At 49.9% G+C, this 12,800-nt stretch overlaps 1 protein-coding gene across 5 annotated transcripts; it reads left to right on the forward strand.

The window, feature by feature from the left end:
* The first annotated feature begins 533 nt into the window (after positions 1-533).
* Positions 534-12,340, forward strand: Rnf114 (ring finger protein 114). 5 transcript variants are annotated; one of them, NM_001001517.2, is made up of 6 exons: positions 577-738; positions 4,380-4,530; positions 8,152-8,258; positions 8,464-8,578; positions 10,020-10,127; positions 10,845-12,340. In NM_001001517.2, exons 1-6 carry the CDS (start codon positions 596-598, stop codon positions 10,908-10,910), a joined length of 690 nt encoding a protein of 229 aa, NP_001001517.1. In that variant the 5' UTR covers positions 577-595; the 3' UTR covers positions 10,911-12,340. The 5 variants fall into 5 exon arrangements, with proteins under 5 accessions (XP_063140301.1, NP_001001517.1, XP_063140302.1 ...); XM_008762515.4 differs by lacking the exon at positions 577-738 and adding an exon at positions 775-1,422 and having other exon boundaries at positions 10,845-12,336; XM_063284231.1 differs by lacking the exon at positions 10,845-12,340 and having other exon boundaries at positions 534-738; positions 10,020-10,459.
* Positions 12,341-12,800: the final 460 nt, after the last annotated feature.

Consider the following 12,800-nt stretch of genomic DNA (forward strand, 5'->3'; position numbering starts at 1 on the left):
GTCGTCTTCCTGTTATACTTCCTTCAGCTCAAGCCTCTACTTTATTTTACTTTTCCAGGCCACGAATAAGCCATAGGGAAAGGGCAGTAAGCATGTCTAGAAAACGGGGAAGATTAACACAGGTGGCATCCACCTACAGGCCAGGGGACTGAGATACACACGTCCCCCCTTAGAGGTGCAGGCAGGAAACCTTGACTTCTCCTTTCCAGTCAGAAAAAAACCTTTGAGAAATCAGATGAAATCATCTCTGGCCACACCTGGTGGTGCCATCTGTACCTCCAAATACTCGGTAGGCTGAGGCAGGAGGATGGAAAAGTCAAAGCTCGCCTGGGCAAGTTGGTGAGCTAGCTAAGGTCAACTGTAATAACGATACACATTCATAGTCTGTGTTCCTGTGGGTGAGAGGCGTGGGCACAGCGTGGCGGGGTCCTCTACTCTAGGCTGCCATCTACACACCTGGCGGGAGGTGGCCTTCAAAAGCCCCGGTGGGTTGTGGGGCCCGCCCACCTCCGCCCCTCGCGCGTGCGCAAACGACGGCGGGCCCGCCCCCCTCGGCGGCTCTTTCTCTCTCAGCGCGACGCTCCTCAGCGGCAAGATGGCGGCGGCGCAGCCGGAGTCCCGCGACGGAGCCGCGCAGTCGGCGAAGCCGGCGTCCGAAACTGACCCTCTCAGCCGCTTTACGTGTCCCGTGTGCCTGGAAGTGTTCGAGAAGCCCGTGCAGGTGCCCTGCGGACACGTGTGAGTGGCGGGCGCCCGCCGGGGAGGGAGCGCGGGTGGGCGACCGGCGGCGTCGGACCCTGGAGCACGGCCGGCCCCCTCGAACCTCGGCGTCGCGCCTCACCAGGCCGCCCCCTGGGCGTCCGAAGTGCGCCGGAGGCCGCGGGCGGCAAGTTTTGACAGCGGGCGCTGGGCTAGCCTGGAACAAAAGGGAAGTGTCGGGAGGCTCGGCCGTACCCGCGTACAGGGTGTGAGGTGCTCTCGGAGGCGTCCTTCCCTCGGGGTGAATGAAGCCCGGTATTACGGGCCTGGGCTTCCCTAGGTGCTGTGACCGTGTAGCGATATGTGAAGTCCGTTCTTCCACATTTCAAACACCAGTCAGCTGTGACTGGGGATGCCCGACCACCTTCCTCATTTTCCCTGTGACCCCGCCCACGGGCGACCACCTAGGAGTCGGTCTTCGTGACTCCCCCAACTCGAGTACGAGCATCTTTTTTGGATGCACTCCCACTATCGTCCTGGGAGTGCCAGTCTTTTTCCGGGTGAATCAACATGCAAGTGTCAAGACTCGCTCACTCGGGGCAGCCTCACCTGTCAGACCATCCCTGGTGCGTTGCCCGGGTCTGGTTTGGTCCAGGGCCTTGCCAGCACCGTGGGATGCTTGTTACTTCCAGGAACACTGAGCTCCTGCCAGCTTGAGTTCAGGTACAGGTTTTCAAGCTTCGCGTCCCGACGTAACGTAGACAACCTCCCTCACTTGTCTCCTGGCTCTGCTAGCTCTTTCATTACACAGAGCCGCATGTAGGGACACAAGAAGAGAGTACCATATCCTCACCTCCCGTTAACGGAAACCAGTGTTGGGCACAGAGAACATCCCCAGACCCCTCACAGTTTACTGGAGTGTCTGCATGCCTCTCTGTGTGCTGCTTTGGGATAGAGCTTTAGAGGCAATTTGGCCCTCGGGGTTTACAGTTCAGGAAATTGATTGTAAGTAGTGGCCAGCGAGATGGCTCGAGCTCTTGTCACCAAACCTGATGACTTCAGTTCGCTCCTGAGGTAGAAGAATTGACTCCCACAGACTGTCCTCTGATTTCCACTGTCCTCAGTGATACACACATTCGTGTGCGCACACATAAATACTTTTTAAGGGAACTACTAATGACTGTGCAAACTATGGCATGTGTAGTAGGAGAGCATGTGGGGGCTGCTGACATTTATGGAAAAACGTGACTTGATTGAGAAGCACCAGAGTTTGAGGCTTCCTTGACTTTTTTCCTAGGTCAGAGGGCAAGAAGCAGTCCTGCCAGGCATAGCAAACGTTACCAGCCCCAGTCAGTGTCCAGCATATTGGTGCTGTTTGAAGTCAGACACACACACCTTTGTCGAAGAGTAGCAGATGCTCCGAGCCTTCTCCAAGTGCTCTGGGCACTAACTACTTCATTTTGAATGTTTGCCTTTGAAGTTGGAGAGCCCTACAGCTGTGGTTGGGGCATTTGATTTTTATGAAATTCAGGTCAAGCCCTGTGGCTACACGGTTTCGGATCTGGTGGAGCACAGATAGCTAGATGCTAAAGAGCACTGACAGGCAGAACTAGTTGATGTCCATTTCTAGGAAATAGAAACTGAAAGTCAGCTCCAGACACAGGCATCTAGATGCTGCCTCCTTGTAGGGCACACAGACTGTAAGGATCTGGTGGACTGTTTTTTTTGTTTTTTTTTTTGTTTGTTTGTTTGTTTGTTTGTTTTTTGGTTCTTTTTTTCGGAGCTGGGGACCAAACCCAGGGCCTAGCGCTTCCTAGGTAAGCGCTCTACCACTGAGCTAAATCCCCAGCCCCTCTGGTGGACTGTTAAATCAACTGCTTTAATCTGTGCTGGCTTGGATTCCTCAGTTGTCTTGAGTTATTCTTGGGATGGGCTATTGTGAAGAGCCTGCCCACCCTGCCTTGCCTTTTCTCTGTGTGATCTGCCACAGCATTGCCCCAAAGGCCTTCCTTTCTGTACTTGACACAATCTGTGGCCAGGTCTTTGTGGCCTGCTGTTCAGTGTTATCTCAGATGCTCAGTGCTCCACTTGCCAGGCTCTCTGTTACCATCCTTATTCTTCATCACTGCATGAAGTCACTGTATTCTTCAAATTCAGCGTCATGCTGAGTGGTATGGTGCACACCTTTAATCCCAGTACTTGGGAGGCAGAGGCAGGAGGTCCTCTGAGTTAAGACCAGCCTGGTCTATAGAGTGAGTTCTAGGACAGCCAGGGCTACACAGAGAAACAAACAAACCAACAAACATTACAAAAAAGGAGTATAGAATGATAAGGATGGGGCTTTTGTCTCCTCTGCCCTCAGGTAACTAACTAGCTACCTCCCAGCCTGGACTAGAATTTTTTCCTAATAGAAATGATAAAGATTTCTTAAAAGATAGTAAAAAAGGGGGGGGGAGGGTGTGTGTCATTTCTGATATGTATGTACGCACACGCGCAAACACACACGCAAACACACACACACACACACACACACACACACACACACACACACACACACACTGCTCTTCCAGCAGTCTGTTAGTATAGCCATAAGACCGACCTGTCTGAGTGAGTCTGTTTGGTGTCCTGTGCCTTAGTAGCCTTCTTGTGCTGTGAGCCAGCAGGTGCCACCTCTGCCTCTGGGCCATGGTGTGAGTCCTGGAATACGTGAGAATTTTCAGCCTGAGTGCCCTCCCTCCCTCAGTAGCTTCTGATCTGCAGGATCTGTACTGTTTAATTTCCTGCCTGTGAGTAAAGTTCCCTCGACACTTTTGAATTTGGGGCTTGGGGGTTTTTTTGCTTTGTTTTTTGAGACAAGGTCTCTCTATGTAGTCTAGCTCTCCTGGAACTTGCTATGTAAACCAGGTTGGCCTGGAAGTCAGAGAACCTCCTGCCTCTGCCCCCTAAGTTCTGCACTACCAAGCAGAGACTGAACTTTTAATTTGAGGGCATGGGATATTCTTTCCTTGTCTGCCAATCACACTCTTTTAAGGTTGATCCAGAGGCTGCCTCTGAGGTCTGATGAGCAGTGTTCTTGGGTTATAACCAGCTCCTCTGGGTCTGTGTGTTTGCACAGTGCTTCCCTTTCACCTCTGATAGTAACAGTCTCACCTGTTGTTTCATGAGAACCAGATACCAAGCGTTTGCAGTACAGTCAGGCTCCAGCGGTCCTCCAGATGGGTATGACATCTTCCTCTTGCACACAAGAAAAGGGCTCAGGGGGGTTGGGGATTTAGCTCAGTGGTAGAGCGCTTGCCTAGCAAGCGCAAGGCCCTGGGTTCGGTCCCCAGCTCCGAAAAAGAAAGAAAAAAAAAGAAAAGAGAAAAGGGCTCAGGAAACCTCATCAAGACTCCCTATGACAGGAGCTAAGCTCTGAAGGCTCAAACATCATGCCTTTCTCCAAATACCAGGCTGTGTGTGTGATTTCTCCATAATGTCCCAAACCCCAGGTGCAGTGTTTTGTTTTGTTTTGTTTTGTTTTGTTTTGTTTTGTTTTCAGTTGGAAAGGGCATGGTATTTTATTTGAATAAGATCAGGGAATCACTGTCCCAATCCATGATTCATTGTGTCTTTTAAAAGTTGATCCACTTTCGTGTCTTGTCTCTTTGCATGACACAGGTTCTCTGTATGTCTTGTTGTAGCTTTTGCTCTGCATGCCTGCAGGAATGTCTGAAGCCGAAGAAGCCTGTCTGTGGCGTGTGCCGCAGTGCTCTGGCGCCTGGCGTCCGGGCTGCGGAGCTGGAGCGGCAGATCGAGAGCATAGAGACCTCTTGCCATGGCTGCCGTAAGGATGTATGTGCACTTCACATGGAGGGCCCTTGTCTTTGGTGATGAGACGGTAAAAGCTAGAGCAAGTGTCTGCAGTTAGAGCCTGAGTACTGGCTCACAGCACAAGTGCATGCTGCTGCGTGTGGTGGCTGTGCTGCGGGGTGGGAGGGATGCTGGTAGTTTTTTGTTTGTTTTGTTTGTGGTTTTGGTTTTTTCACCTTGCTGGGTTTTATTTTTTCATGACTTGGTTTAACGATTTATACAATTTACTTTATACATTTTACTTCAGGCTACTGGAGACCTACTTCAGAAAGTATGACACTTGTGTGTGTTCTACTCTAAATAGGATATAAGAGTATTTCGTGATTTTTAAGATAGATATAGAATGAACATCCCTCGGTGTAGAGTGCTTGCCTAGCATGCAAGAAGCCCTGGGTTCCATTCCCCAGCCCCCTTTCAACTAGACATGATGGCCCACACCTATAATCCCAGCACTCTGTATGGTAGCAGGAGAATCTAAATGTAAGAGCCAGCCTGGTGTGCATGAGGCTGTCTCTCAAAAAAAAAACCAAAATAACCAACTCTGCACTGAGCTCAAGGGAAACTCGAGTCTGCCACTAGAGTCATGAAATTTACTGTTGCGTTGTAGCCCTTTCCAGAGTCTGGGGTGTAAGGTGGAGGGCGGTAGATGTCTCCCTACCAGTGGAATGCGCTCTTGAGCACTTGTACGGGGCTGTCACTGTACCATCACTGTGGTGTCCCCTCAAGCACTTGCACCAGGCTGTCACTGTGTGCTTACCTACACTGCTCACTGCTGCTGGGAGCACAGATAACTAGGGCTTCATCTTCCTTTGTGGTTTTTAAGTCATTCCAACTTTTATTCCAGACAGTAAAAAGGGGTAAACACCACTGTGTTTTCCTCCACCGACTTCGATGGAAAGGCAGTCAGTGTGTTGTGTGGTGTACACACACACTGGTGATCCTGGCCCTTGGGCTGATGGGTTGGGGTCGGGGTGGTGGTGGTGGTACATTTCCTTTTGGGCAGTTGCTCAGCACTCTCTACCTTAGGCCAGCATCACTGCAGATGTTTCCACACACACAAGATGCACTTGCTAGATTTATTTATTCTATATACATGAGTACACTGTTGCTATCTTCAGACACACCAGAAGAGGGCATCGGATCCCATTACAGATGGTTGTGAGCCACCATGTGGTTGCTGGGAATTGAACTCAGGACCTCTGGAAGAGCAGTCAGTGCTCTTAACCACTGAGCCATCTCTCCAGACCTCTTACCTCTTTTTTATACTTGAATTTATACTTGTATGTCTTTGTTATTTTGTTTTACTTTTGTTTGTGTTTAGATAAGGCCTTACTGTAGACCAGACTGGCCTTGAACTCCGTTCCACCTGCCTCTGCTCCCCAGCGCTGCAATTACAGGCATGAGTCACCACAGCTAGGTCTTGGTGCTTATCCCCTGCCTGACTTGCTGGGTTTCTTGGGGGTTTTTTGTTTTTGTTTTTTGGGACAAATTTTCTCTTGTGTGGTCCTGATTGTCCTGGAACCAGATACCAGGACTCATGGAGATCCTCCTGCCTCGACCGCCCAAGTGCAGAGATAAAAGTGTGGCCACCACACCTGATCTGGTGCCTTAGCCACACCAGAAACAAACAGTAGGGTCTTTTATGGTCAAGGCTGCCTTTAAGGCAGTCCTCCTGCCTCCACCCTGGAAGTGCTGGGTTACAAATGTGAGAGGTCATGCCTGGCAGGTTTCTCTCTCTCCCCTCCCTTTTATTTATGTTTTATATTGTTAAGATTTATTTATTTTTATGTGTATTAGTAGTTTGCCTGTATGTATGTCTGTGCGAAGGTGTCAGATCCCCAGTTTGTAACTAATTACAGACAGTTGTGAGCTGCCCTGTGGGTGCTGGGTCCTTTGGAATTGAACCTGGGTCCTCTGGAAGAGCAGCCAGTGCTCATAATTGCTGAGTCATTTCTTCAGCTCCCCTTTTTATTCTTACTCAGGGTCTCCTGCACCCTCAGCCGGCCTCAGATTCAGGAAGTCTGGGAATGTCTTTGAACTCTGAATTCTGAGCATCATCGTGTAGATGGCTGTAAAAGAATGTATCTCTTCCCTCAGTCCTTGCAGAGGGTTTGGTATTTGGGGTACACAGTAAGACTTTGACAGTCCGTACAGGTTTGTTCCAACATTTAAATTCAGGCTCCTAAGTGGATAGCCGAGCCCAGGCCCTGGGCCAGCTCCTAGGTAGTGGCTGAGTCAGTGCACTCTGGCTGGTGCCTATACTCTGGGATTGGAATCTTTTTCTCTCTCACTTTTTTTTTTTTTTTTTTTCATTTTAAATCTCAACAAACTGTCCTCCATCTTTGTCTTTTTCCATGGTCGCTTTTCTCCTTTGTGTGCTCAAAATTTTCTCCATTTCCAAGGTTAGTAAAGCTGTGTGTTACTGGCACATGCCAGTAATACCAGCACTGGGAAGGTGGAAGCAGGGGGACAAAGGTTCAAAGCCAGCCTGGTCTATATGAGACCTTGTCACAAAACAATAAAAATTGGTGATTGTGTGGTACACATGCCCCCATATAATCTCCCTTCCTCATTTTGTGTTTTTTTTGTTTTGTTTGTTTGTTTGTTTTTTTGTTTTTTTTGGGGGGGGGTTCTTTTTTTCGGAGCTGGGGACCGAACCCAGGGCCTTGCGCTTCCTAGGTAAGCGCTCTACCACTGAGCTAAATCCCCAGCCCCGTGTATTTTTTTTTCTATTAATTTATTCACTTTTTATCCTGGTCAAAGGCCCCCTTCCCACAGCCCGCTCCCCTTATATAATTTTTTTTTTTGGTATAGAATAGAGTTTATTCAGGGGCATGGGGAGAGGAGTTAAGAGGGCAGTAGGGCAGAAAAAGAAAGTAGAGTAGAAAAGGAGAGGAATAGAGTAGAGGCTGGCCATGAGCACGTGGAGAGAAGAGGGGAGGAGAATGGGGAATGCAGCTGGAGGCAGACCAAAATAATACTCAGTTTCTGTGTAGGTTAGGCCAGCTTGAAACTCTTGGTGGTCTTCCTGCCTTACCCTCCCAGAGTCCTTGAGCTCACAGATGTGTGCCACCCTGCCCAAGTAAGAGTCAATTTAGATGTGTGTGTTGGGCTCGCAAGCTGACTTTGCAGGCGGTAGTGCTTGCTGCCTAATCCTAAGGACCTGAATGAGGCCTGAGCTCAGAACCTGTGAATAGATGGATGCTGTAGCAGAAGCTTGTAGGCCACCCAGCCTGGCTTCCCTACTAGGGGAAGGTCTTGTCTCAGACAAGGTAGAAAGGTAAGGACAGCAGCTCGGGGTGTCCTTGGCTTTCACACACGCAAGTCACATATACATGCACAAAATAGATAAGCATGTAGAGTACTTAAAAATAGCACTTGGAAAATGTCAGTAAGCAGAGAGCAGATGGTTGGGGGGAGAGCGACCTCACAGTGGAAGCAGATGTAGGTGAATAAAACAGCAGCCTGGCTCCTGCCCACTGGTACAGTCAGGAGGGGTTCAGTTGTACAGCCCAGTGTGCGGGTCTAATTTTCTTGTCCTTGGTTGGGGATTACCTCTTATGGACGCCTCACTAACTATTGGTCCTGCTCTTTCTATTCAAGTTTGTCCTATCTAAGATCCGGGCCCACGTGGCTTCATGTTCCAAATACCAGAGTTACATCATGGAAGGTGTAAAGGCCACTACCAAGGATGCATCCCTTCAGCAGAGGTACAGACCTACTCCCCAGGAAGACGTGGGATGCATGTGTTGTTGGAAGGTTCAGGGTGTGAATTTGGAGAATTGGAGGTGTCACTGGAGCTGGCTAGGTTGACCGGTTCTGGGGTGGGAATGTGTTCATATCAGGCTGTGCTCCTAATGTGCAAGCACTCAGTTCTTGGAACAGCTCTCAGGGTCTTCTTCTCTCACCTCCCAGAAATGTCCCAAACCGATACACCTTTCCTTGTCCTTATTGTCCCGAGAAGAACTTTGATCAGGAAGGACTTGTGGAGCACTGCAAACTCACTCACAGCACGGATACCAAGTCTGTGGTAAGAATTGGCTTTTCTTCTTTGACTTAATAGAAAATAACCAGGCTGTACAGTGAAGCCTTAACCCTTCACCCAACTTAACATTTTGCCCGGATTGCTTAACTGTGTTCTATATATGTGATTTTTTTTTTGATGAGCCATTTAGGAAGAGCTTATAGGTACCTTTTGCCATTTGAATATTTCAGTGTCTATCTTAAATTTTTCTTTAAAAATCACTTAGACAAAAACAACAGACTCAGAGTCTCATGTAGGCTGTGCTAGCCTTGCACTCACCATTAGCAGGGGTGGCTTTGAATCTTATCCTCGTGTTTTACCTTCCAAGTGAGGATGACCACCACAGGCCCACAGGCCGGAGCCGCCACGCAGATTGCAGACGTTCTCTTTTCACGTGCTTGTTGCACGGGCGTTGAACCTGGGGTCTTACCTGTTTTAGGCAAGTGCTCCAGCATCAAGCCATGCACCAGCCTAGCAGCTATAGAGATAAGTGGGTGCTGTCAGAACTGGCAAAGGTGGTTCAAACTCCAGCTATGTTCAAGACTGGGTGCTCTCGTTCATAGACCAGTCAGAAGGGGAGCAGATGCTGCTGCGTCCTTGTCTAGCTAGGCTCACAGTCCAGAGGAGTCCAGCACCAGCTCAGCAGTGTCTTCAGGGTTCACAGTGTAAGGTGACTTCTAAAAGGCTTGGAACTCATGTGGCCACAGCCTGAGTTTGAAGCAGGGAGTGTGTGAGCTTGGAGAGCTGAAACAGAGTTGGTGACTGGAGTCAAAGAGGCAGACTTAGCGCTTGCCTAGGAAGCGCAAGGCCCTGGGTTCGGTCCCCAGCTCCGAAAAAAAAAGAACCAAAAAAAAAAAAATAGACAAAGAGGCAGACTTGAGGAAGCTGTGTTCTCCTGGACGAAGGAGGAGGCTGGGTCTGTCTGCAGTTGAGGAAGGCTGCTGCCCCATTAGGTCCAGCAAACTGAACAGAGCAGGGAATCAAAATGGGGAAAATCAGGGGCTGTGCCACCTGCGCTGTCCAAGTGCTGCTTCACTCTCACTCTCGTGAGTCAGGGCAGCCTGTGCTGATGACTGCTCCGTCATTGCCCTCAAATCACTCCTGTAGCCAGACTGGCCTTGAACTCTGCCTCCTTCCTCTACCTCCTTGGTGCTGAGGTTTACAGACATGTGCTCTGCCCCATGCTGTTCTGATTGGCTTTTGGTGTACACACTTTTGTCCTCATCCCTGTCATCTGGTCCCTTACTTTGTTATCATTGTGCCCAGCTGCATTTTGCCTTCATTTACAAGCCTGTGCCCATTCCCACATGTCCTTTGGGTTGCTTCATGTTTATGGACCTTGTACTTAGGCTTGTCAGTAAAGCTGTCCTGACAGAAATGGGCTGAGCAGAGGTCACAGAGGGTTGGCTCAGGCAGCAGGTTGCAGCACCTTGCTTCCTCCTGACAGGTTTGTCCCATATGTGCCTCGATGCCCTGGGGAGACCCCAGCTACCGCAGTGCCAACTTCATGGAGCATATCCAGCGCCGCCACCGCTTTTCCTACGACACTTTTGTGGTGAGTCTGCATCACCACGGGGGACAGCCCTACTGCTCAGGTTTCTGGGAGGGGGTTCTTGGGGCCCTGTTCTGTATTGAGGAACTCTCAGCCCCAGAGGGAAGCTGCACAATGTCTCTCTGCAGGTGTGGGTGCCAGATACGACTGAAGGCTGCTGTTAGACAGTACGAGTGTGGCTTAGTGGGAGAGCCTTTGCTCCGTGCAAGACATCCTGGGCTCTATCCCCAGCAGTGTAAAGACAGTAACACCAACCAGGGTCAGCCTGCAGAATGGCAAGAGTGAAGGGCAGGCACGTAGTATACGTGCAGAGGACCCAAGTTCAATTCCCAGCACACCTGTAACTCTAGATCTCCAGAGCTCTAACACCCTCATCAGGATTCTGCAGGCAGCTGACATTCTGCTTGCTAAGCTGACATCCTGTTAAGCACAAGAACCTGAGTTCGGGTCTCTGCTACCCATGTAAGAAGATGGCATGGAGGTGCACACCTGTGATCTCAGTTCTCTTAACTGCTGAGCTGTCTCTTTAGCCCCAAACTGTTACTGTTACTTAATGATGGAGACAGCAAAGACACTGAGAGATGAAGTCATTTTCCCAGTTCCATAGCAACTAGACATAGCCGGGGTCCTTAGCAGCCCTCTCCAGACCCTCTTGGGCTGGAGGCTCCTATGAAGGTGACTCTTCTGGGTGTGAACAGCTGCTGTCTTTTCTGTCCTCAGGATTATGATGTTGACGAAGATGACATGATAAACCAGGTGTTACAACGCTCCATCATCGACCAATGAACAGGGTCCTGGCTGTCCACTTCACTCTAGAGCTTCCATTATGCATTAGGTGTGAGCCCTTGACTCTTGTACCTCACATGTAATGCAGATGTGGAATTGAGCCATGGCACCAGACAGGGTCACTTCAAGGGTGACGGGGCCCTAGGGCAGAGAGAGCCCTGTTTCCTCTGGGCTCTTGTCAGCATTGTCTTCCCCACTGATAACCTTGTTTGTCCCATGGTCTGCTTTTACTGCACCTCAGCTACTGCCTCCTTTAAGAAGAGTTCAACTGCTTCTCCCACACAATCTTCCTTCACATTCATCCTGTTGTCCAGTGTTCTCTCTCAGGTCCTCCTAGCCAGTCAGGACCTTCCCTGGGCAGTGACTAGCACAATAAAGCAGGGACTCCTCCTTCCCTTGGCCCTGAGGTGCCTTGGTTCTGCGGTTTACTGGGCCAGGGCTCTGCTCCTCTTCTCCGGGGTGACATAGCAGTCTGCTGATGGAGGAAGTTTTGGTTACTGCTGTTTTCCTACACCCGCACCTCCATCCGTATACCTGATGGCTTCTGTCCTAAATGCCTGACTGTGCCTTTTTAGGACAAAGTGTCACCATAGAGTTGTAGTGAAGATGCTGGGTAGCGAAGATGGGTGTGTTCATCTCTGAGTAGAGAGAAGGTGGAGAGGTGGCCTTTTGCTTTTCTTTGATGCCGATGAGTGTTCTCAGGTGGCTGGGTCAGGTGCCCTCTGTTGAGTGTCTGCTGACATTTCTTGCTCTGAGAGTGTATTGGAGGGAGGCTCTGACTGCTGTGTGCTGCTTAGTAACTTAATGGACCTGAGCAGTATCGCTGCCTCCCTGAGCAAGCCTGCGTTTTAACCCTGCCTTTCAGTTTGGAAAGCGTGGTAAAGCTGGGTCATGTCCCTGGGAAGTTAAGAAAGTTAGACCTCTGCACAGGAGGGAGGGAGGGGTCTGCTGCAGGCTTTCCTGAGCAGTAGCTGGGGATGCAGCACATTAGGACACCACTGGTCTAACCACAGAGCAGACCCTCGGACAGACTAGAGCTTTGGGGTGAGTTCTTTCCAGCCATGTGGCTCTGGTTTGTCCGAGACTGCATGCAGCATTGTGCTTCTGACTGCACACCTCCACAGTGGCATCTCTGCCTGCCAGGGCGAAGCCAGCTCAGATGCCAGCAGAGTCAGTCCAGGATTATTCTCCCAACGTCCCTGCTTCTTCACTGTACTCTGGAAAGGTTTGCTCAGGAGATGTATGGAGGGAGGTTTGGTGAGACCTTGCCCTGAGGAACTGAGAAAAGCACAGCTGTGCCACAGTGCAGCAGGAGCCTCTTGTCCTGCATCACACTCACTGTTTCTAATGAAATGACTTTCCAGAAGGATGGCTATGTTCTGGCTTTTAGGAGGTGAAATATAAATAAATTTCATAATTTATGCAACCAGCAAGCTGCAATGTTTTCATTTCAGCTTTTTCTGAACTATGGGCCCAGCAGCCTCTAGAAGGTTGTTGTTACTTCAAAGGAGCATTCTTGTCTGTCCCTGAGTCAACCTGCCTTCTACTTAACTTTGAGACTTAAGCAGCTGAGCCTCAAGCATCTGTGTTCTCTAAAAACCGAGCAGAAATCTGTCCATGTCCCTATGTCCCCATCCCCCCTTAAAATAGGGGAATTCACAATAGCAGGCCGGGCTCTAGACCGCAGCTGCAATGGCTGGTATAACCGTACAGACTTCGGGCCTTTGTGTATGTGTGCACTATGCCAGTTGCTGATCCCTTGTGAACTGAGGCCATGGTATCCAGTGAACCATCTAAAGGGTGTACAGAACCCTGCACTCCATGCTGCCTGGGATTCTCTGGAGCTAACCTCCTGGGCTTCATTTCCATCTTGGTCCCGTAGGGACTCGA

Source organism: Rattus norvegicus, chromosome 3 (genome assembly GCF_036323735.1).
Source record: "Rattus norvegicus strain BN/NHsdMcwi chromosome 3, GRCr8, whole genome shotgun sequence".
NCBI classification, from domain to species: domain Eukaryota; kingdom Metazoa; phylum Chordata; class Mammalia; order Rodentia; family Muridae; genus Rattus; species Rattus norvegicus.

Excerpts from the sequence above, each read along its gene's own strand:
- Rnf114 (XM_063284230.1), top strand. The coding sequence starts at position 1,217 with ATGCACTCCCACTATCGTCCTGGGAGTGCCAGTCTTTTTCCGGGTGAA. Across the intron at positions 4,531-8,151 it reads GCCATGGCTGCCGTAAGGAT|TTTGTCCTATCTAAGATCCG; the intron begins GTATGTGCACTT and ends TTTCTATTCAAG. Across the intron at positions 8,579-10,019 it reads GCACGGATACCAAGTCTGTG|GTTTGTCCCATATGTGCCTC; the intron begins GTAAGAATTGGC and ends TCCTCCTGACAG.